Source organism: Saccostrea cucullata, unplaced genomic scaffold (assembly GCF_032062105.1).
Source record: "Saccostrea cucullata isolate Sc308-1 unplaced genomic scaffold, CSIRO_AGI_Scuc_v1 ctg210, whole genome shotgun sequence".
NCBI lineage: Eukaryota > Metazoa > Mollusca > Bivalvia > Ostreida > Ostreidae > Saccostrea > Saccostrea cuccullata.
This window is the reverse complement of record NW_026926147.1, coordinates 201676-223549: the sequence shown is the minus strand read 5'-3', so window position 1 is coordinate 223549 and position 21874 is coordinate 201676. Positions and strand designations below refer to the sequence as shown.

General features: G+C 32.0%; 1 protein-coding gene across 1 annotated transcript in view; it reads left to right on the top strand.

The window, feature by feature from the left end:
* The window catches only part of LOC134270930 (uncharacterized), a 36805-nt gene extending 15667 nt beyond the window's left edge, over nt 1-21138 (top strand). The window contains exons 7-17 of the mRNA XM_062753191.1: nt 801-851; nt 3073-3120; nt 3325-3437; nt 10691-10749; nt 11363-11547; nt 13439-13592; nt 15328-15579; nt 15942-16416; nt 20516-20665; nt 20872-20909; nt 20996-21138. Of these exons, the coding sequence (XP_062609175.1) occupies nt 801-851; nt 3073-3120; nt 3325-3437; nt 10691-10749; nt 11363-11547; nt 13439-13592; nt 15328-15579; nt 15942-16416; nt 20516-20665; nt 20872-20909; nt 20996-21005 (1535 nt within the window). The 3' untranslated portion in view covers nt 21006-21138. The remainder of the gene's footprint in view (nt 1-800; nt 852-3072; nt 3121-3324; nt 3438-10690; nt 10750-11362; nt 11548-13438; nt 13593-15327; nt 15580-15941; nt 16417-20515; nt 20666-20871; nt 20910-20995) is intronic.
* The last annotated feature ends 736 nt before the right edge of the window (nt 21139-21874 follow it).

Genomic DNA, 21874 nt, shown 5'->3' with positions numbered 1-21874 from the left:
TGAGAGACTGTAGGCAATCTGGGTACATTTCCTTTGCCGAATACGAAAAAACTCCCATATTCATGACTGCTTTTCTTAATATTTCATTGAAAATGACAGTTTAAGATACAGTTTTCCATCTTGTTTACCAACAAATTATGCCCCGAAACACCTTATCTGACCAAGCTAAAGTTAAAAAGCGTCATTAAAGGAATTTAATTCTCAAATTTGATAAATCTGTAGGCATCTTTCATTTACTAGGTCTTGACCATAAGGCAAACAAAGGTTGATAAAACACATTTTTTACCAGCGAATCGGTCACTAGTGAGCTCTTATTTTCGCCGAAAAGTATAAGATATATTGTTGTTTTAACATCCCCTCCTTTAGCCACCCCCTTTCTGTTGAAAATCATGAAAGTCTTTCAGAAAGATCTGGAAACATTTATTACAGGACATGTTTTCAAAAGAAACAGGCTATAGCAATATCCTGTTTACTGCCAATTTTATTTATAAAACCTGTTCTACCCTATAACCTTTGAATAGATCAACCTAAACCACATGTCTTGAATTTAAATCACAATAACATTAGTAGGGGTGATTCAGTTTCAGTACTTGATAAACTTTGATTGTCTTAAAACAAATTTTAAAATGATCGAATGTAATCAAAAGCAAGTAAGCAATTTATAACATGCATAAGATTGATATAAATTTTATAAATAAAAATTTACTTTCTTCATCCTTTCTTACCTAACTTTTAGCTTGTTTTTATTCTTTAAAAACTTATATTGTTTGTAATTAAGTATATTTCTTTTTAACATACAGGCTTATCTTCAACAACAAAACCACCTACAACATCCAGTGACATCTCAGGAGGTAAACATGAAGATAATGAATATATATATTTCCATCTATCATAATCACACTTTACAACTCGAGGAATGTGTCATTAAATTGTCTCTGATAGAGAACTGGTTTGTTTTATTTCAAATGTTGGTTTCAATCTTATCACTATTCAGAAACAGGGATCGCATACACTGTACTTGGTCACGCAGCTGAAGGAGAAAATATTTTGCAATCAGCTAATTATTTTTCAAAAATCTTCACCCCGCTTGTACTTTCTTTCGAAAACGAAAATTATAATGTGTGTATTGTCACTTGTGTTAGGCTTATTGACAAGGCGCTATATCTGAATTAAAAAAATCGATGAATTTGTTTTTAATGTCATTTTTACATTATACCATGTCAAATAATGTTACATTATAACTATTTTCGTTAAATGCATGATTTAACAATGCCAGTCCATGACTTGTATGTAAAAAGAAGGGTAAAACTTAAAGATACAAATGTTACTCGCTTTAGTTTTAGTTTCTGATCACGTTCTATAATGGTTATGTCACAAAAGAGAAAAACTGTCTAAATTACAACACTAACCAACTCACACTTGCATTGATTTTCGCTTCAAATATAAAGCGTTTAAGAGACGGTTTGTTTAAAAGAAGTATTAACACCATTTTGACCTTGAAAGAAGAATTATGGAAATGAAACTCACTAAAAAAAAATAATTTTACACGGGCAATTGTTATATTCTAAAAACATTTTAAAATCTTAATTATTTTCAATTAAATTGAGCTTAAGGGGCCGACTATAGTTTCCATTGCGCTATATTTCGCGCATCATAGTAAAATGAAGCGTATTTACTGTTTTAATGCAACTTTTTTCACTTAATTATTAAAATTAAACAAATTTACTAAATTATAGGTATAAAAATGTAATTACAATTTGATATAACTGATTTTTTAACCGACTTTGCAATTGATAGGTAGGTTGACATCGTTGCAGTGTGTTTTTGATGTTATGATAATCTGAAGCTCTTAAAGAAAGGGGTAATAAAAATATTATTAAAGAAAAAATAATAAACATACGCTCTTAAAATTTAAAACATAGAAATTTGAGAATATCGCCAATATTTTTATGATGTTTTCATGTGAATCCGTTGTGTACGTCATATTTTGTAATAACTCTATAAAAAGAGTAACAATTGCTAACTTTTTGCATTTTGAGATGCCCCCTCTGGTAACCAGAAAGTAGAATTCTGTGTTTTTTTATATATACTCCCAGTATTGTATAATATAGTATTGCTCATCAAATATTATAGTTTGAACAAAATGTCTATTGTAGTATTTGTATAATTTGCTTTAAAGGATAAAATTTGGCATTTTCCTACATAATCCTATAGTAAATGTACCTGTATTTAGAGACGGTCCCTCAAAAATACCTGGACGGTAGATTTCCCCCAAACTTTGCATGTACACTGAAGTTAATGTAAGTTATATATGGTATAAAAATGAAGAGTTTCGCTATTGTAGTTTTCACACAATAAAACTATAGTCGGCCCCCTTAAACATAAATATTTCTTCGAACTTTGACAGAGAAAAAAAAGGGTCGCCGGAGTGGCGCGATGTTTAGAGCGATTTCAAAGTTCCGAATTAAGAAGTAATGCCACACCTAAAAGAAATTATATTTTATGTCTTCTAATGCTTATAGGCAAGATCACCGCAGCTTGTTTTTGCTAATTTTGTAAAAGTCAAATAAAACACTTTCATGTACATGGATAATGTCATTTATTAAAATGACGGTATAAATGTGAACAATTTAACAAATAATAAGGGGATGTAATTTCTTCAAAATAGACGCGCCTCATGTTAGCGATGGTGAGCGCGCGAGTATGAATGACTCGCTGAGCTGACCGCGTGACCTTACACATTCTATTAAATTAATCCATCAGGAAAGGCGTGGATCTGATAGTTTTCACAAATTACCAACCTAAATGTTTCAGAAAACCTCCCAACAAATTATCGCATTAAATACATAAATACAATTATTATTCTAATAATTGTTGTTTTCATAGATCTTTAAGATATCTCTATTGACTTATGGCTTCAGCATTGAAAGGTCGATATTAGTTTGTAATTAAGTTATATATTTTTTTTGTATTTTTTCATAACAAATTTATCAATTATCGATTTTATTAGATTTTTCTTAAACCTTATTTAAAAAGTATTAATTTTACCCTTTATTTTGTTTTATTTTACAGATAAAGAGACAACTCCACAACCAATCACTTATCCGGAGTTTCCAGCAAGTGTGTGTTTCTGTACATCAAATGAAATCTATTGCATATGTTTTATTTGTGTGTAGAATTATTAACAAAATATTCATTACTTAAAATACAACAGAAAAATATAGACTGAAAAAAGTAAAGTACGAAACAGTAATACAAAATTATTAAAATGAATATTTTCTACTGTATATTTGTTTAAGTTTCACATATCCTTATTTATTTCAGTTATCAAACCTAATGTAGCAATTCCCTTTGTCTTGGTAATCAATGCAAATTTAACATTGATTTTATCAAAACATAACGATTTGGAATATTTGAAGAACAATATTTCTAAAACAGTAAGTACAGGTATATAATTTGCCTCTCTCTCTCTCTCTCTCTCTCTCTCTCTCTCTGTAGCATCCACGTAGCATCCACAATTAAGTCAAATTTTATAATTGATATTATTTATGTCTTATATCATTTTGAAGGTTTTCTAGTTATAAGTTGTTATATTGAATTAAATTGAAATAATATGTTCGTGTGTAACAGACACTTTATTGCACCAACGTTAATGCTTACAAAAATGAGTCAAACTTTAAACTTTGAAAATGATCAGGATGTAGTTAAAAATAAATTATCATATTAATGCACTTTAGCTGAATTCTTTTTTGTGTGTGCAATTTGAGTTTAGAACATAATTCTTAAATCTTGTACAATTTCTTTGTACTGCTTGCTTATAATGTTAAAAAGTACATGCCTTAAATGTATGGTATATACCGGCACTTGACAGCTATATAAAATTACAAAAGCTTGAATTTTTCTTGTAATAGTGTTTAGATTATATAGAAACAAATAAGCACAGGCAATTAATGTAAAAGGAATGAAGCAATTTGATGTTCATGGTAAATTTAAACAGATTTCAGAACTTTTAATAGATTTGACATGAGTTTCTTGATTTTTTTTTTTTTTTTTTTTTTTGTCATGACTCTTTCTAGAAAATGAGAGTAGTTTTTGTTCAAGAATATTCTGCTCTCTAAACTCCGTTATTCTCAATTTACACTCGCGGGCTGATTTCCTTAAACCATAGAAAATAGTTTTATCACTATGTTTTTCAAGCTGCACTAGTTGTTTTTTGTTTTTTTTTTGTCTTTTTTCAGCTTTTTTTTTTCGGAACTCTTCTTCTTGTTTCTCCTCTCTTTGTCGTTGAATTTCTCCTTTAAAAAAATTTTATTAAGAATAAATCTCTTTTAGTGGCAAAGGATTTTCTAGTTTCTGAAATAATTTTTATAGAGCCTTCCATATCCTCTTTGTTTCTAATTATCCATGTGGATGCCTTGTTCACTAGGCAAAATGTGTGAGCCTCAAGAGCTAGAGCTGATATATAAGGTTTATAATTAGCTCTTAGAATTTAGTCCATGTATGCAAACATTTCCTCAGAATTTATGTTTGTCCAAACTCGCTCAGAGTTATGTTTGTCCACACTCTTGGTAGCTAGTAAGAGCTCCTCATTGAAAATTTCATATTCATCATCTGACAAGTGGTCTTTAAAAAATTCACTCTCCCCAGAAGCCATGACAGTTCTCGCATGACGCAAATGTTGGGGTAACTAAATGATTGTGTTCTATGGCATCACTAAACATCGATAGATAAAACTATTTCATGTGACATTTATTCGTAAACAGCAATATTTATGCCTAAAATAAGGTAAGTTCCATAGAAATCCGCTCCTTATAGATCCCTACTGTCATTGGCTATCCCAAAATAAAATCAATCAAGGTCAATAAACATAGCGGATAAATTCTAGATGTGCTGTTGACATATGCGAAAAAAAAGATATATGGGTCATTTTCAAAAATAGGAAAAACATTCTTAAGAGTGAAATTTTTCCCCGATGGTTAATATACATGGTCATACAGCTTATAAGTTATTTTATGATCATCTCCCAGGTGTTTTATAAAAAATATTCTATGCATTCCGAGTAAAATTTAACAGTAAAACCATGTCACTTCAACAAAAATTTTATAACGTGGTTAGTTAAATGATGGGGAAAATATTACCCTATGAAGATATGTACAAATTTTGCACCTCATATTAATTGAATTCATTTACAGATTAATTTAATATGATTGTTTTACTTATGCCGCCCACTAAATACTAGTATTGTGCATTTAACATTCAGGAAGTGACATGTCCTACAAGTTTATGTCATTCCTGTTACCAAAAAGAAAATGTTAAAATAAAAGTTATCTCACTTTCCTAGGAACTGTTTTCATGATCCACATTATATCATCATTTTCTGTTGTCTCAAGTTTATGAGCGCCATGATTTGAAAGTGAGTAAAGAAAGGGTTCAAAGGTCGATAAGTTTGTCTTATTGGTAGAGTATAATTAAAATACGTCCTATCTGTTACCTTCATATTATACAAGTACTCTTTAAATTATTTATTCTGCTAGAACAATTAGATTAACTAAGTTACAAAGAAATGGTTTGAATGATGCAAAAAGAGTACGTTATACTAACTAACTGGTGATTTATATGAGAAACGTCCATCCTGTTACTGTCATTCATGTTACCATTAATATGGTAACAGTAAGGAAAACTGGACTTCATATCTTGAGTTTTAATAATAAAAACAATTACTTTTATTTTTCTAAGTAATATAAGTTTAATAAGACATGTTAAAAAACTTTGTAAATCATATTGAAATTTGTTTGTGCTTCAAATAGTGCCATTATAACTTAAACATGCACTCTTGTAACAGAATGGACAGAAATTACATTTTTGGAGTTCGGGTAAGACACGTTAAATAAATATCCATTTACTTATAATACGTATAAATTAAGCCGAAATCTGTACGGGAGTGAATCACTTGCACAATTACAGTATACTCTCTCAAAAAAATGGGAGAGGGCTTCATTACTGCAGCTAGTTTCTGTACTGAGATTCTACGCTTTTTCGCTTAGGATTCAATGCGTCCTTGGACAAGTTCATTGGTTACTCGAAAAGATGGTACAGGTTACATGTAACTCAAAGTTTAATTTTTTAAACAATGATCTGCGTAGTTTTAGGGATAGTAGTTTAATAGCTCGCAATTATGTTAACTTCCATTTCTGAAAGGTCTGAAGTTTTTTTAGTTATAAAAAAATGATCTATTTTCGGTAAACTATAACAACTAGGATTTTTTTTTGATTTATATGCGGAAGAGTCTATCATTGGAAAAATCACAGGAGTCGACAGTTTTATCAATTAACTAATGTAAACATAACTTGTGAGCTTCGCTAGCGTGGCGACAGGAATGCAACGCGTTTTTTGGCGATTTCTGCTCTGGCGCTTTATTTAGTTAAAGTAACAAAAGTGTGTCTCAATTTGTCGCGATTCGATGTTGAACTGAGTTTGGATTCCCCTACATTTAAACATTTAAAAAATTTCAAAAAAATGTTCAATCATTGAATTATTTGTGAATATTATATTTTTAAAGCAATAATATACCAAAAAATGTTTTTGAAATGAAGTAAAACTAACCTAAGTCAATGAACACATCTTGAATATATCATGACGTCACATGAAAACCTTCATGGCAGCTGATTCTTTTCGAAATGTTCTTTATGTTAGATTTTGGAGTCAATGACGGCGACTAAGAGGGGGACTGCACCAGAAATTTGGTGGGACACATCAACTGACATCAATTGAGTCGCACGCGTTTGTTATTTTGGCCAAGTAAAGCGCCAGAGCAGAAATCGCCAAAAAACGCGTTGCATTCCTGTCGCTTCGCTCGCTACGCTAGCAAAGCTCATAAGTTATATTTACATTGGTTTTTATTGATAAAACTGCCGATTCCTGTGGAAAGATGTACATGCAGCACAGATCGACAAATGTCCCGTAGGGACAAAGAAAGGGGACGACAGGGTGGTCAGAGAATGTCAGGGAACGACAGGAAGTGGACAGTGATGTCCGAGAATGTCAGGGGATGACAGAAAGTAGATAGGGTAGACATGTACAATATCAGTGTACGACAGGGAGTGGACAGGGTAGTCAGGATAAACGGCAATACATCATAAGAAAGTCAGGGAGCGACAAGAAAATGTCAGGGACTGACAGGGGATTTTTTGGAATGTAAGGGGATAATTAATTCAGTAGTGAACTAATTACTAATTAATTAAATACGATGTAGTTTTCAAGCGAGGTTTGCCAATAATTGTTGAGTTCTAACCATGAGAGCGAATTGTCCTAAAGGCAAGCATTCTTGCGTACGGGTACCTCACGAAGCCCAAAGCATCCGGTTTAACTCTGCCTATATAACCTCAAGGTCCACGCAATAAAATAAGTGTTTAGCTCAATATTAAGTAAATCGTTCAAGATATTTTTATGAAACATAATATGTTGATAAGTATTAGTGAGAGTTATTCAACGGCATCAAAATTTTTCACCTTGCACTTTCCTGTGACTTTGAACTCTTTTCTCTTTAGTTTGTGTTTGCTTAGTTTTGAAGATATTTTTTAAGTAAGCATGCACATATAAATAAATTGTTGAGAATTTATCATCCATATCCATTTTTTTTTTAGATTTCAGTTTCAATTTTAAAGAAACTGTTCAAGATATCCTCTTCAAACTTCATACACGAATACAAATTTTAATATTGAATTTAGTACTAGTAATATACATTTAGCGGGATATCCATGTCCTATGGACATATTTTTAATTTTTTAGTTGTTTGTAAAATTTTCTTTTAACTTTATAAATACTGGCGTAATGTGTTCTGAAGTGATCATGAATCTCGTATACAATGGCCAATGTGTGTGATAAAAAAATTATTGAAAACTTCTTTGAATAGCGGTAAAATCACTGTCAGTCATTTTAGAATGAAGACTCAAAATCGCAGACTGCTAGGCTAGAGTGGGCTCTTGTGAGACCAAATAATGAGTCAAATTCTGACATAAAAATACTTAGGGAAACATTTTTAAAAAGAAAGTGTTTTTAAATGAAACAAAAATCCTACGAGGGTTGATCAAAAAGTTTGTGGACAGAGGCTCTAAATTAGTACAATGTAGTCTGCTTTCAAAATTAATAAGGAACATAAAACAACAAAATATGATGAAAATTTTAGCTTGATACTTTCATTAATTGCAAAATTACTATAAAATAAAAACGACATTATATGATCCCCTGGCGTTTAGTTTCTGGACGTCCGACAACGTTACTGTTTTTCAGTGTCTGCATCTTCTACCTCATACACTTAGTTTGATGACATTACAGGTGCTGCAAGGTCTTAAAACCTTCCTGTTTATAGATATAGCTTTAAATTGCCATGAACAGTGGCTTTCAATGCATATATTATTGCAAATGGATTTATACATTGGAATGATCCTCGCTTGATTTTGCCAGCATATTTTGCTTTTTGGAGTTCAATATCCACAACACATGTGCGTTAACATTGACATTAACTATTAACTGTGCATCCCTTTTCTCTCTGAATATATTCTTATATTTAAAAAAAAACGTACTCTGGATGCATTTTATTTCTCAGTAGCCAGTTTAAGAACTTCCTCTGTCTATACTAGTTTTTTTCAGGGGCAAAGAATACTGGAAAAGAAACCCTACCCCCTTTTGACGTTATTTTCAAGGCCTTATTTGTTTGGACACTCCATGAAAATTTACGATAAAATTTCATAGATCTTCCAAAATTGAATAAATTTTCATATTGAATGAAACAATACTGACCTAACGCATACCTGATTTAACGAGATTTTTTGATGTCAAATGTTCATATCAAAAGAGTTCGAGGTTGCACCGCCTGGACTTACCATTACTTGCAAAAATATTACTAGTTTATCAACAAATAAAATTTATGCATTGCGGTTTATTCTATGGATAGAAAAGATGATGCTCACAAGATATTTTAAAATTCATTGATTTACAAACAGCGGTTTTAATTTTATGGCGCTAATCCACGAACTTTTTGATACCCCTCTCGTACATCCCCTTTTTCTTCGTTATATAATACACATCTATTCTTAAAAATTTGGCCTATGGCCAGCTAAATAATATAAAGTAAATTAACGTTTAGGATACATTAGAAATGATATTTAAAAGAATTAACACGAAAACTAGAGGTACTGTGAGCAATGAGCTCACTAAATTTATACCCTCGCCTCTCATATGAATAAAATGGCAATGTCCATTTTTGCTGTTGGATACCCAAAATGTGAGTCGAATCAAAAAGTAAAATAGGAGGTGCACAATGGCAATGTGTAATAAAGATTCTGTGAAAGCTGCATTAAATTTCATTCAGTGGTACATGTATGAGAGGAGTTGTGGATAAGAGATGGGTACTCCTAAGCGTAATGCCAAGGTCACATTTAAGCAGATGGTCGGGCGACTAAATTTTCTGGTCTTGTCGGCTGAAAAAATGATCGGTCGACACAAGTATCGGGCGACACGGAGCAGTCACATTAATTCCTGGAAAAACCGATGCCTTGGATAAATTACACAAAAAATCTTTTCTCTTTAGAAATCAGCAATATTTTTCATAGATCTTTATTCAGATAGGTGATGTGAGTAATGCTTGCAGGGCAAAGTGGCATAATTTTGTTAGATCGGTGTGCAAAATTTTGTATAAATTGCATAATAAACGACAAATGGCGCATATCTAAGCAGCAAAGTATAATTATGATTTTTTTTTTGTCTTACGGATTAATTATTATGTTATTTCCTTTCAAAAATACATTAATTCATGCATCAAAATTTTGTTTGTATTATGTATCCTTTATAGGTTAAATATTTACATGTCGGCCATTCGTCGCCCGATCATCGAGCTCTGAACTACAGTTTGATTTTAACGATCGGCCGAAATATTTGACACCCTTATTGTCGAACGACGGACGGACGACCGACATAATAAACTGACCGCCGATGGTCGCACGATGATCGGAGGTTGGTCGACGGATAACTTCTATAGCAGAAATCGGCCACCGACGCAGAAAAAATTATAACTTGAACCGATGGACACAAAATTGGTCGGCCGACCAAAAGAGAGGTCAAAATCGGGCAAGACAACGGCCGATGAACTGAGGACGGTCACCCGAAGAATCCCATTTTTGCTTCAAAAACTGTCGGCCGTTGATTGTTTTTGGAAATGTGACTGGGGTTTTACAGACAGACATACCGATTATTATATATGTCCTCCCATATGTCTTTTTAAGGAGGGGGTATAATTCAAGCTGGGGGTATAATAACCATTGACTCAGGAAAAGAAGTATTTATATAAATATTTTCTCATGTTGTGGATCTATGTTTCAAGCTATATCAATCATGGCAGTTGTAATAAGCATATGGTTTCAGAAATATTAAACAGGAGTGGTATCGAAATTACAGTTTTTGTCAATCTTAGAAAAAAAAAAGCAAATTTATATACTTTACGTAAATATAATGAAGAATGGATGTTGATATATACTTAATATCCTTGGGATATGTAAATTATTTCTTGGTTTTTTATGAGCAGAACAAAATTCATCATGATCAAGTAAGCATTGTGACCCGTCAACCTCTCTCTCTCTCTCTCGTATTTCTTCATACAAAGGAATGAAGAAACATGTTTTTTTTTTCATTGTAGCTAACCCCTAAATTCAAAAATACGCAAGGATTTATATCGTTACAAGTGACTAACCTGACGTAAGTATAGACAATTTATTTTATCAAACTAGAAATTTATTTATTATTCGTGTAATAGCTAACATGTTTTATTAATCACAGCAAATGATTTACACTTTAATGTATGAATCCAAAATATCGTTATTCATCACTTTTACCATTGTGTTCGAAAGTGTTTAACCCAGTTGTTGAAACCTAAAATAATCAATTAAAAATTTTATTATTTATATAATGTACATTTTATTAAAATTTAAATCAGCTCCTGATTTAATATAAAAAAAAATCAAAGTACATCACAAAGTTATTTATTTTGTCTTTGTCGCACTTTCAAATGAATCATTTTAAGGTCAAATAAGTTTGTAATTGGTCTCATTACTTAATGAAATGAAAACATACTTTAAAATTTTTTTCTTTTTAGCGATTTGTATGTACTAAAAGTGCAATAAAAGTACAAAAAAGTATATTTAATGGGGAAATGAAGCATAATAGTCTTTTTTCTTTCATCCACATTTTAATTTGATTTTAAATAAATTACCAGAACATGGACATACCCATAATAAAATGTTTATAATCAATATATACACATATTATCTAAGAGCATTTTAAAAGCTGGTTACTTCTTATTTATTTACAGTGAAGGCAGTATTTTAGCTGACTATAAAGTTATTTTAAATGCAAGTAAAGGTCTTGCCAAAACCAATAATTCCATTAATATGGCTCTCAAAGCAGCTACTACTGACTGGCAAAACTACACGTTTTTTGGTGAAAAAGTAGATACAACAAAAACTGAAAAGAGATCTGTGGAAATCTATAATACTAGTAAGTGTGTTATAAAAAGAATGAACAATTATTTTAAAAATTATCATCCATAATTTTGTAAATATACGAGCACTGGGTAATTAAATTATTTTAAGAGTCACTTTGTATTAAAAATTAATGCATTTTTACGTTTATAGCCTAGGGCTTATAATAGAAATGTCACAGATTCAAAAGTCGTGAAATACTGAAAAGTTTTCTAGGTGTAAAAGTCGCCCGCGTGGTGCAGTGGTTAGAGCGTCTGCTCTCTTGAGTCGCGAAGAAAGGAGTCAATCCTTACCACCCTTACTAATGTTATTGTGAATTAAATTCAAGACACGTGGTTTAGGTTGACCTATTCAAAGGTTATAGGGTAGAACGGGTTTTATAAATAAAATTGGCAGTAAACAGGAAATTGCTATAGTTTGTTTCTTTTGAAAACATGCCCTGTGAAGAATGTGTTTCCAGACCTTTCTGAAAGACTTTCATGAATTTCAACATCATGAGAGGGGGGGGGGTTAAAATAACAATATATCTTGTTAATTTACTGTGCGGCCAAAATTAGTTTACACTTGCGACCGATACGCTGGCAAAAAATCATCTACACTGACAAACCTTTGTTTGCCTTATTTGGGCTATTGTTATTTATACGCACAGAGGATCTTACCACGAGCAACTGACCAATCGTTGAATGGCAACGTTCACGCCAAATACATATTTACATTTTACTTCGAACACGTGGTTCAGGTCAATCTATGATCATGTCAATGGAGTGCAAAAATGTTCTTATGAACAAAATACAAAGATTACAAAGTATGAAAGATGTCACGGGCGTTTTTAATCTTTTGTTACATATGTAATTAGACAAAAATATGTTTAATAAAATGTATTTTGTGTCAAGTTCAGAACAACAGCGCTTCAACAAGGGTAAGTAAAACAGCAGCATCTCTTATGCATTTAAATGGACAAAACAGTTTATACTCGTGATCACGTGTTTTGGCCTGGGAATCCACCTGCCAATTGTATTCACCGATATTACAACAAAAGAATTACATGTAATAGAGACGCAAATCGCTTTCAATTGCAGCATGACTTTGAGTAACCTAGATTTCCACCGTTTATTTAACAAATGAATTGTTTGTCATTGTGAGCATGAAAATAATACAATTAAAAAAAATGCTTTTCATTTACGAAATAGATGGAAAAATGTACGCTGTGCCTTTCCGATCGCCATAAGATTTTCCATTTCTTTCAAGCGTAAAATTCCTGTAGTATTTATAGTAACCAATAATACAATTCTCATTCAGCTGATTTGTCAGTTAAAGTCATGTTGGTGCCTGGTATGCTAATCTGACGCAAAAAATATAGTCCCGGTTCCCATGCAAGAATATTTGTCCTAAAAGAAATTTTAATTCATATGACTGTATTGACTGCAGAAATTGTATCATAGAAAATACTTTACATTTAGGTTTGAATGAATTCAAGAGAGATCGATTGAAGTACATTTCTACAAATATTATAGGGTGGTGAAAAACTTTTCTGTTTACCATGTCTCCACGTGCAAGTCACTTCCTAGCCACATTTCCATGAATAATTTACCTTATCTCGCTGTAGTCTCGCTAACTCCCGCCAGAGCCACCGCCAGAGCTACTCTGAACTCATCGGGTTTTATAATCTACAGAACACCGAAAAATAAAAGGTTCCGAACACATTAGTAGGGGTGCTCATGTCGCGGGATCAAACCGAGTTCCTTTCGATAAAATATTGTCATGATGTTAAACCAAAGATATATTTTAAGAATTCCAATGACCTAATATATGGTTTGAAAATATCTTAAGGGTGTCAAAAAGATTCTTCAATAGTTCTAATGAAGGTTGAGATGTGAATGTTTTATATGCTTTTTCTACTTTTCTAGACATAGACACAATACTCAAAGACTTAATATGTTCCTGTCCTTTTGAGTACAAGTGTATTAATAAGACGTGCTATCACAAATGCAAATCGAAGGAGAAAAATTGTGTTAACCGTGGTTATTGTTTTGTCTCCCCAGAAGGAGAGCCAAAGTGCAGGTATGAATTTAAATTGAATAACGTAAATGATTTGTTTTTTGAATTTAGATATTTAACTAGTTGAAAATAACATACGATACAAATCTAACTAAATTAATTTTACATATTAATTTATAAATCAATAAAATTTGCAAATAAACTCCGAAACAGCTGTACAAAAGTTCTTACTTACTCTTCAAAGAACACACTAGATACAAGGCGAGGTCCACAAACAACATTCAGATTTTACTCACATTGTAAGCATCGTGAATTCATTTAAAAGTTTTCACTTTTAATAAGCAACCCTGAAATAGCAAAAAGCAAGAATATGGTGGCGGTTACGGTTGCCGGATCTAAGTTACTGGCATATTTAGATAAAACTGAAAAAAAGCAACCGTTTATATACCCAGTTATGCATTTCATGAAACGTCATTACTATATTATTCAATCAAAACTTGATTTTAGTGATATATTTTAGAAAGATATGTGATATTACTAATAATAATATGAACTGTGCATATTATGTTCGTCATTTACCTTTAGTGATAGAAATTACAAGAACACATTTAGTACATGTATCGAGCGCGATAAGCACTGAGCTCACAACGTTCCCTGCACTCCACGGTTAGAATAGGAAAGTCTGTGTTTTTATTGGAAGACCCGAAATAAGTGCAGGATGAGTAAAAGTAAAATAGAAGATGCACAATGTGACTGTAATGATCTGTGAAAATGTTAAATTTTATTGAATGGTATACACCCGGTAGGAGAAGATGCAGAGAAGAGAGGATACCCTTTAATTGTATGGAAGAATGGCAGCGTTCATGCATCCATTTCATTTTTGAAAAATATTTTAAATAAATTAATTTCTAATAGTTCTAAGTTTCTAACATCCAACAGATAACTGCCATATTATTTATTTAATATACACATTGAATGAGTTTTGATATAAACATAATAACATGTATTTCCTTTGTCAGGTATTTTTAAAAGAGTTCTGGAAAATAAAATTGTATTTCAGGTACTTACTTACTGTGTACAGCACAGTTCTGTATCATGCATACAATGTAATGGAATTGCAAAAGCCCATATTTATAAAGACACTTATACCGCTTGGGGTCATGTTCAGCTACCTTTTTAATACCATTGACATTAATTTTTAAGTTTAAATGTGGTATCAAAACATAAGAATAAATTTTCCGTGTCATTGCATTCTGTTTGCCTAGATTTTAAGACAGTTCTTTCAAAATAAATCCATTTTTTGATTTAGATGGTGAATGCAACGAGGCATGAACAGCAATTGCCTTGGCAGCAATGAAAACTTTCATAATCTCAAACTTTCTTCATATATGCTTGAAACAATGAACGATTTGATCTCGAAACATTTTTTATCAATATCAAAATCTCTGAAACAGTTTTAGAAATCGTTTTGTGCAAATACATTCGTCTTCTTCTTAGCCTGGGATGAAAGTGTCATTACAGCATCAATGCATGTACCTCGTTCAAGTTGCATATCTATACTTACATGTACTTTAGTCTATTTCTTTAAAGTCTGTTAAAATTGCATTAATTTCCAAATTTTTATGCATTCCTTGTAGACATTTACACCATTTTCTTTATTATTTGTCATATTTTTGAAGCCCTTCGTTTTATTACAACCGAAAATGTAATGGGAAAATCTTCCCCGGAAGAATGATAGTCTTGGGCAAGATATCACATATCGAATTACTGCAAAGATATTATTTGTATTTCTTTTCAGTTGTCAATCAAATGAAACAAATATCTTTTACGGAGAAACATGTGAGAAGCAAATTCTTATACCCACTAAGAAAAGTACCACAGAGGGAATAACGCCAAAATCAAAGACAGACGATGAAAACATACCCTTAAGCAAACTCACAATCATAGCTATATCCAGTGGTGTAGGAGGCGGTGCTGTTATTATACTTATAATTGTTGTTATCTGCATCTGTGTTCGCTGGAGTTCGGAAAAAAGTGTTAAGGAAGATGGGTAAGTGTTTCTATTCATTAAGATAACTGTTAAATAAATTATGTAGAGTCGTTGCGTTAGCGGTTGATCCTTACGTCTGGGTTAGGATCCCACTACGGGATGCGGAGACTGGTCCTTCGGATACACCGTATAAACCTAGAACTTGCGTCGCAGTTGCTAGACGCTGGCACAAAAAAAGAACTCTCACGGATTAATGATCTTGAGCGCCTTCCTTTTATAGGTTTATATTTGTAGCATTTTATTTTCATGTGATGGCCCCTCTGTTTGACTAAAACCGTTAAACAATAAAATAGACAAATAAATGAACGAATTCATTTAGGAAAATTATTACTGTTTTATGCATAATGATTCTTTTTTTACAGTTCAGAGAGTGAAAGTAGTTCAAAGATCATTGAAGCAATGAATAAAGACAATAAAATGTTAGAAAACATTCCTCTTGATTATGGAAAAGTCAATCCTTTGTTCCAAGAGGAGAAGAATGAAGCAAGAATGCGATACCAACCTGAGCCTTTGCGTAATGACTATACAGACCAAACAAATAATCTTAACTCCTTCCCCGACAGACCACGTAGCGAATCTACCGAGAAATACAGACAACCGATGACAAACAACTATTATAGTGATGTGGAAGATCCTTACAGACGACATTCTCAAAGCAGCCTCCAATATTCTCATGGAAGTTTCTACCGAGGACAGAATCGTACAAACGATACAGATAATCAAAATGGTAGAAGTGGCGACAATTATACCAGTAAGGATAGATACGTATATATTGAAGGGAAATCAGGAGGGAGACGGCTTTATAAGAAAGTTGAAGATGACGTATTAGGTGAAAACGTAAGTTATAGTATCTTGTACATATTTTTAGTAGAGCATTTATTTCTAGGTAGGTGAACTTCTGTTATATTTGATTGTGTTCTTTCGTTAACATTTTCTCACAACATGTACACAATGACAACACTTGATAAGACCTCAATATTAAGATATATTGACGACGCATAAATAATTAACCAGAGTCGATTTATAAGTCGAACCATATACCTAACGAAATTGAAATAAATGGTATCACAGAAACTGACATACGAGGGTTGATCCAAAAGTAATGTCACAGTGTCCATATCTTTTATATTTGGCGTCATATTATCAAATAAATTATACCAAAAGATGCACAAATACAAATCTAATTAACATTGAAATTTTCAATTGATTATGTTTATTTGAATTTATTTTATAGATGTTTAAAATATAGAGCATAGGGGGTGTCGCCGCGTCACAACTGAACGTCAAGTTTTTTAAAGTTTTTCTTTTGTTAGAATGAAAAATACAAACATATTAAAAAGATTCTAAAAAGCACCTAATCTCTCATTTTTTTAAAAGACACAATTCAAGTCAATTTCTAGTCTTTTATTGAAAATTAAATGTCGGCATTGGTATTTGTGATCATAAATATTGTTGTTTTACTCTGTTGAAGTGAACAAAGGGATTGTCGAAATTGTCGAAACGGGAAAAAAACGGCTCGACGAAGTGTAATGCATTTTTGCTTCAAAATATGGGAATCATCACTAGCGACAGTTGTGTTAATAAATAAGACTCACAGAATAAAGAATATAAATTAGAGACTTCGTAATAGATGATTTCAGCAATTTTGGTCGGATGGTGGGTCATTGAATGATCAGCAGAGGATAAAAAGACCGAAAGATAGGAGATCGGACGGAAACGTTCAATGGTGTCTGAAGTTGTCAAAAACACAGAGGGATAGAGTAACATGTGAATTTTTAAGTTTGTATTCTGCTACTGTTCAAAATATTTTGACAGAGGGCTTAATTATGAAAAGATTGAGTGTATAATGGTACCAAGAATTCTTAAAGAAAGTGAAATTGGTGAAAGTCTTTGCGAATCACAAATATTTTGTGATGAAATAAAGGGAAAACGCTTGAAAGAATGACGGTGCGTATCCGTCATATGACGTTATATTTAGGTGCGGCGACTACCATAAACGCACATTGTTTAAAATCTGATATTTTGGAAAGTATACATCATATTCCTTTGAAATTTTCAGGTCTGATTTGAAATTAATTAAGCTTTCATCATGTGTAATTTTGTTGTTTTACGTCACTTTATAGCAATTTTATCGAAGTTGTGACATTACTTTTGGATCAACCCTCGTATCTGTTTCATTTTTAGCTCACCTGAGCCGAAGGCTCAAGTGAGCTTCTCTGATCAAAATTTGTCTGTTTTCTGTCGTTGTCGTAGTCGTTGTCGTTGTAGTCGTCGTTGTCGTCGTAAACTTTTTACATTTTTATCTTCTTCTGAAGAACCACTGGGCCAATTTCAACCAAACTTGCTACAAAGTATCCTTGGGTAAAGGGGATTCAAGTTTGTTCAAATATTATGAATTAGAAAAAAATTAATGGCATTATTAAAAAATCTTCTTCTCAAGAACCACTGGACCAGGAAAGATGCCCTTTTCCAAGGGTGAGATAATTTGTTCAATTAGAAAAAAATTAATTTTACATTATATAAAAAATCTTCTTCTCAAGAACCACTGGACCAGGAAAGATGAAACTCATGTGGAATCATCCACAGGTAGTGTAGATTCAAGTTTGTTCAAATCATGACCCCTGGGGCTAGGGTGGAGCCAAAATGGCCGACCCAAGTTTTACATAGGAATATATAGCAAAAATCTTTAAAAATCTTCTTTTCAAGAACCACTGGACCAGGAAAGATAAAACTCATGTGGAATTATCCTCAAGTAGTGTAGATTCAAGTTTGTTCAAATCATGACCCCCGGGGCTAGGGTGGGGCCAAAATGGCCGACCCAAGTTTTACATAGGAATATATATATATATGAAAAATCTTTAAAAACCTTCTTCTCAAGAACCACTGGGCCAGAAAAGATAAAACTCATGTAAAATTATCCTCAGGTAGTGTAGACTCAAATTTGTTCAAATCATAACCCCCGGGTCTAGGGTGGGGCCAAAATGGCAGATCAAAGTTTTACATAGGAATATATATGAAAAATCTTTAAAAATCTTCTTCTCAAGAAACACTGGGCCAGGAAAGATGAAACTCATGTGGAATCATCCTCAGGTAGTGTAGATTCAAGTTTGTTCAAATCATGAACCCCGGGGCTAGGGTGGGGCCAAAATGGCCGACCCAAGTTTTACATAAGTACATGTATATATATAGGGATACCTTTTAAAATCTTCTTTTCAAGTACTTCAAATCCATGATTAGTGATATTTATATGGAATCATCCTCAGGTAGTGTAGATTCTAGTTTGTTCAAATCATGAACCCCGGGGGGGGGGGGGGGGGGGGTTAAAATTCAAGCCCCCCCCCCACCTCAGTAAACTTTCAGTTCTGATCTGATATGTGCTTTTTCCTAGCAGATGTGCTCAGGTGAGCGCTGTGGCCCCTGGGCCTCTTGTTTGGATAATTTATTATTGGGTATTGCCAACTTCCCTTATTTATGTAGTAATTTACCTTTACTGCCCGCACATGTTGTTTCTATTTTTCAGTTGAGCATAGCTTACATATGAAAATTTTCTAATTGGTGGCAAGCTTATGACAAACAAGTTGATGAAACAATAATATCAACTACCCTTTTAAAACTCATCATTTTGCAAGTTCTTTGGTCGATATAATGGCTATGTATGGAAAAAAAGTCTGTCGTCATTGAAGCTACTGACTTAATATGTTTCCATAAAAATTGTCCAGCGGTTATTTACACACTGAGATGTCAACTGATTTTTCGTTTTCCCGATTGTGAAAAAAAAGCACACAACAGTAATTACAAGTTGTTTTTTTTTTTTGCTTCTTTGTTGATTACTGTTTGGTATCTTCATATTCCATCTCACAATCAGTCAAGCCATCACCAATCCACTTTAAGCTATCCGATCCATAACAACCTCAGATTCAATGAATTTGAATAACAGGTATACATTGGCTGAATACTGCATGTTTTAGTCTCAACATATAAGAGCTATATCAATATATCCTAATTTTTTACCTTGAATCTTTGCTTTTAATCAAAAAAATTTATTTTTTTTAAATATATCTGGTGAAGAATTAGTTTTCAATCGTTTTTCTATTCTTATAATATGCATCTTTCCACCAAAGCATTTTTTTTATTTTCATAGTATTTAATTTTCTATTTAAAAAAATGCTTTTCCCCATGACTTCAGTACATTCTTAATTCATTAATAATTACTGCTCAGGTAATTACATTTTTGAAAATTTTCTACTCTAAACTGCTTTGAATTAGTTTCAGAGTATATAATATAGGAAGGATATTTAAGGTTAGAAAATTGTCCTTTTATGAATCGGATATCTTAACTATATATAAATCTTTGTCCGAGACATATTTGTGTGCCAATACAACGTTTAGGGATAAGAAGTTATCTAAAAAGTAACAGAATTTAATCCACGATTTTTAACGGTAATATCTAAAATGGATAACTTGGAAACGAAAAAATAATAAAATGGAATAGTGTCGACTTTATGCTTCATTTTTTGAAAGAAAATCCACAACTCCTTAACAAATTCAAAAAAGCGATGAGCTTCTTTTTGTCTTCAGCAGTATTGTGCCAATTTTTAAGAATACCCAAGAGAACATTATTATTTGAGATACTGTATCGAAATAATTATGATTATTTTTAATAAGTTGATTTTGGAATTGATTATCCATGTTGGCGAATGCCATTTTAATTCAAGTGAAACAAAAGATACTGCAAATTTTCGTTTTTTCTTGTACAAACAAATATGAAGATACAAGTATACTTTTATAGTAGTGCGATATTTAATGAAAACTTAATTTTTTCATAGAAAATATTCAAATGTATTAATTGGAATAATCATTTACTTAATGCATGTAGAACAATGGAGAATTTAAGATAATGTTATAAACTTGAAAGTGAAGTAATTGTTATTTACAGACTCTGATTTATCAACCATCGAACATGCCTCGTCCAATCCAAAGAGAAAATGTGGAATCTGTTGGAGACAATTTCTCTTTGCGCCCCGCACCTGTATATGCAGAAAGTCAAAGATCAACAACTTATGACAAAATTGACACAGACAAACCGGTATGAATGCTTATATTATCATTAAATTCTTATCCTTTTTGGTCAAAGATGGTTATTCCAGGAATTTAATTTTTAAAAACTAAGAATGATGTAAATAAATATAATTTGATCAAAAAAAAAAGAATATTAACTATTACATAGAATGAAAACATTGCATTATATTTTACAAATATACTGAATTATGATAACATGATTTTATTTTGTAGTATAAGATTCAGCGACCGATTATCAAGCATAATAACATGTAGGTATTTTTTTAATCTTGATATTGTATGCTTGACTATATCACAAATTAAAGCAAAATACTGGTTGACTTATCATTTTTTCTAGATATTCTTAGAGATCTAGAAGTTCAAACACTTGGATAAACAGACAGGGCACCCTGACCGAACCCTTTTGCATTTGTGTTGAAGTGAACATTGATATTTTCATTATAATTATGCAATCCACTCTTTTCCATTTCGACAGCGATATATGCTTTATAAAACGTATTTCTCTTATTTGCTGAAGGTAAATGAGTTTCCAATAATTATCTCATTTTTCATCATGCAAAAGGAGAATATATGCTGAATAATTAAAGTGTAGTTGGTTCTTCTGATTTCTGTAGGATGTATGTAATCTTTACAAATATAATTATAAAAAAAGTTTAAATCAACTATACGAAAGGTTGGGGTATTGATTGTTAATCGAGACAATTCAAGAAAGAAAATGTTTTCATGATTGAATTATATGTATATATTATTTTTTCAAAATAGATATTTTTGTTTTCTTTTTCTCATAAATATTATCCATATCACCCTTTAAATCTGATACATACATTGTGCAATGTAATATAATGATGTCAGGTTTCTCTGATTGGCAGGCGTTTTATTTGATGATATATAACGATCACATACATAATATCAAGCAGATTTTTTTTTTAAAATATGAAATATTATAGCTGCAGTCATGCATTTAGATTGCACTGGAACACATGTCAATCAATTCATAAAAAGTTTTATATACATGTTTATATAATTATAGAGGTAGATGGCTAATTGTTTTATATAATTTGTGTTTTATATGAACTTGCGCATTTGTTAAAAAAGCAATGCTTAGTAAACTGTGTATTAATCAAACTATCATTTTACAAACGTACACGTTTCTCTTTCGTCGTTTCTATATACATTTTGCTTTTCATTTATAAGGAACTGTATATTCAAAGAAATT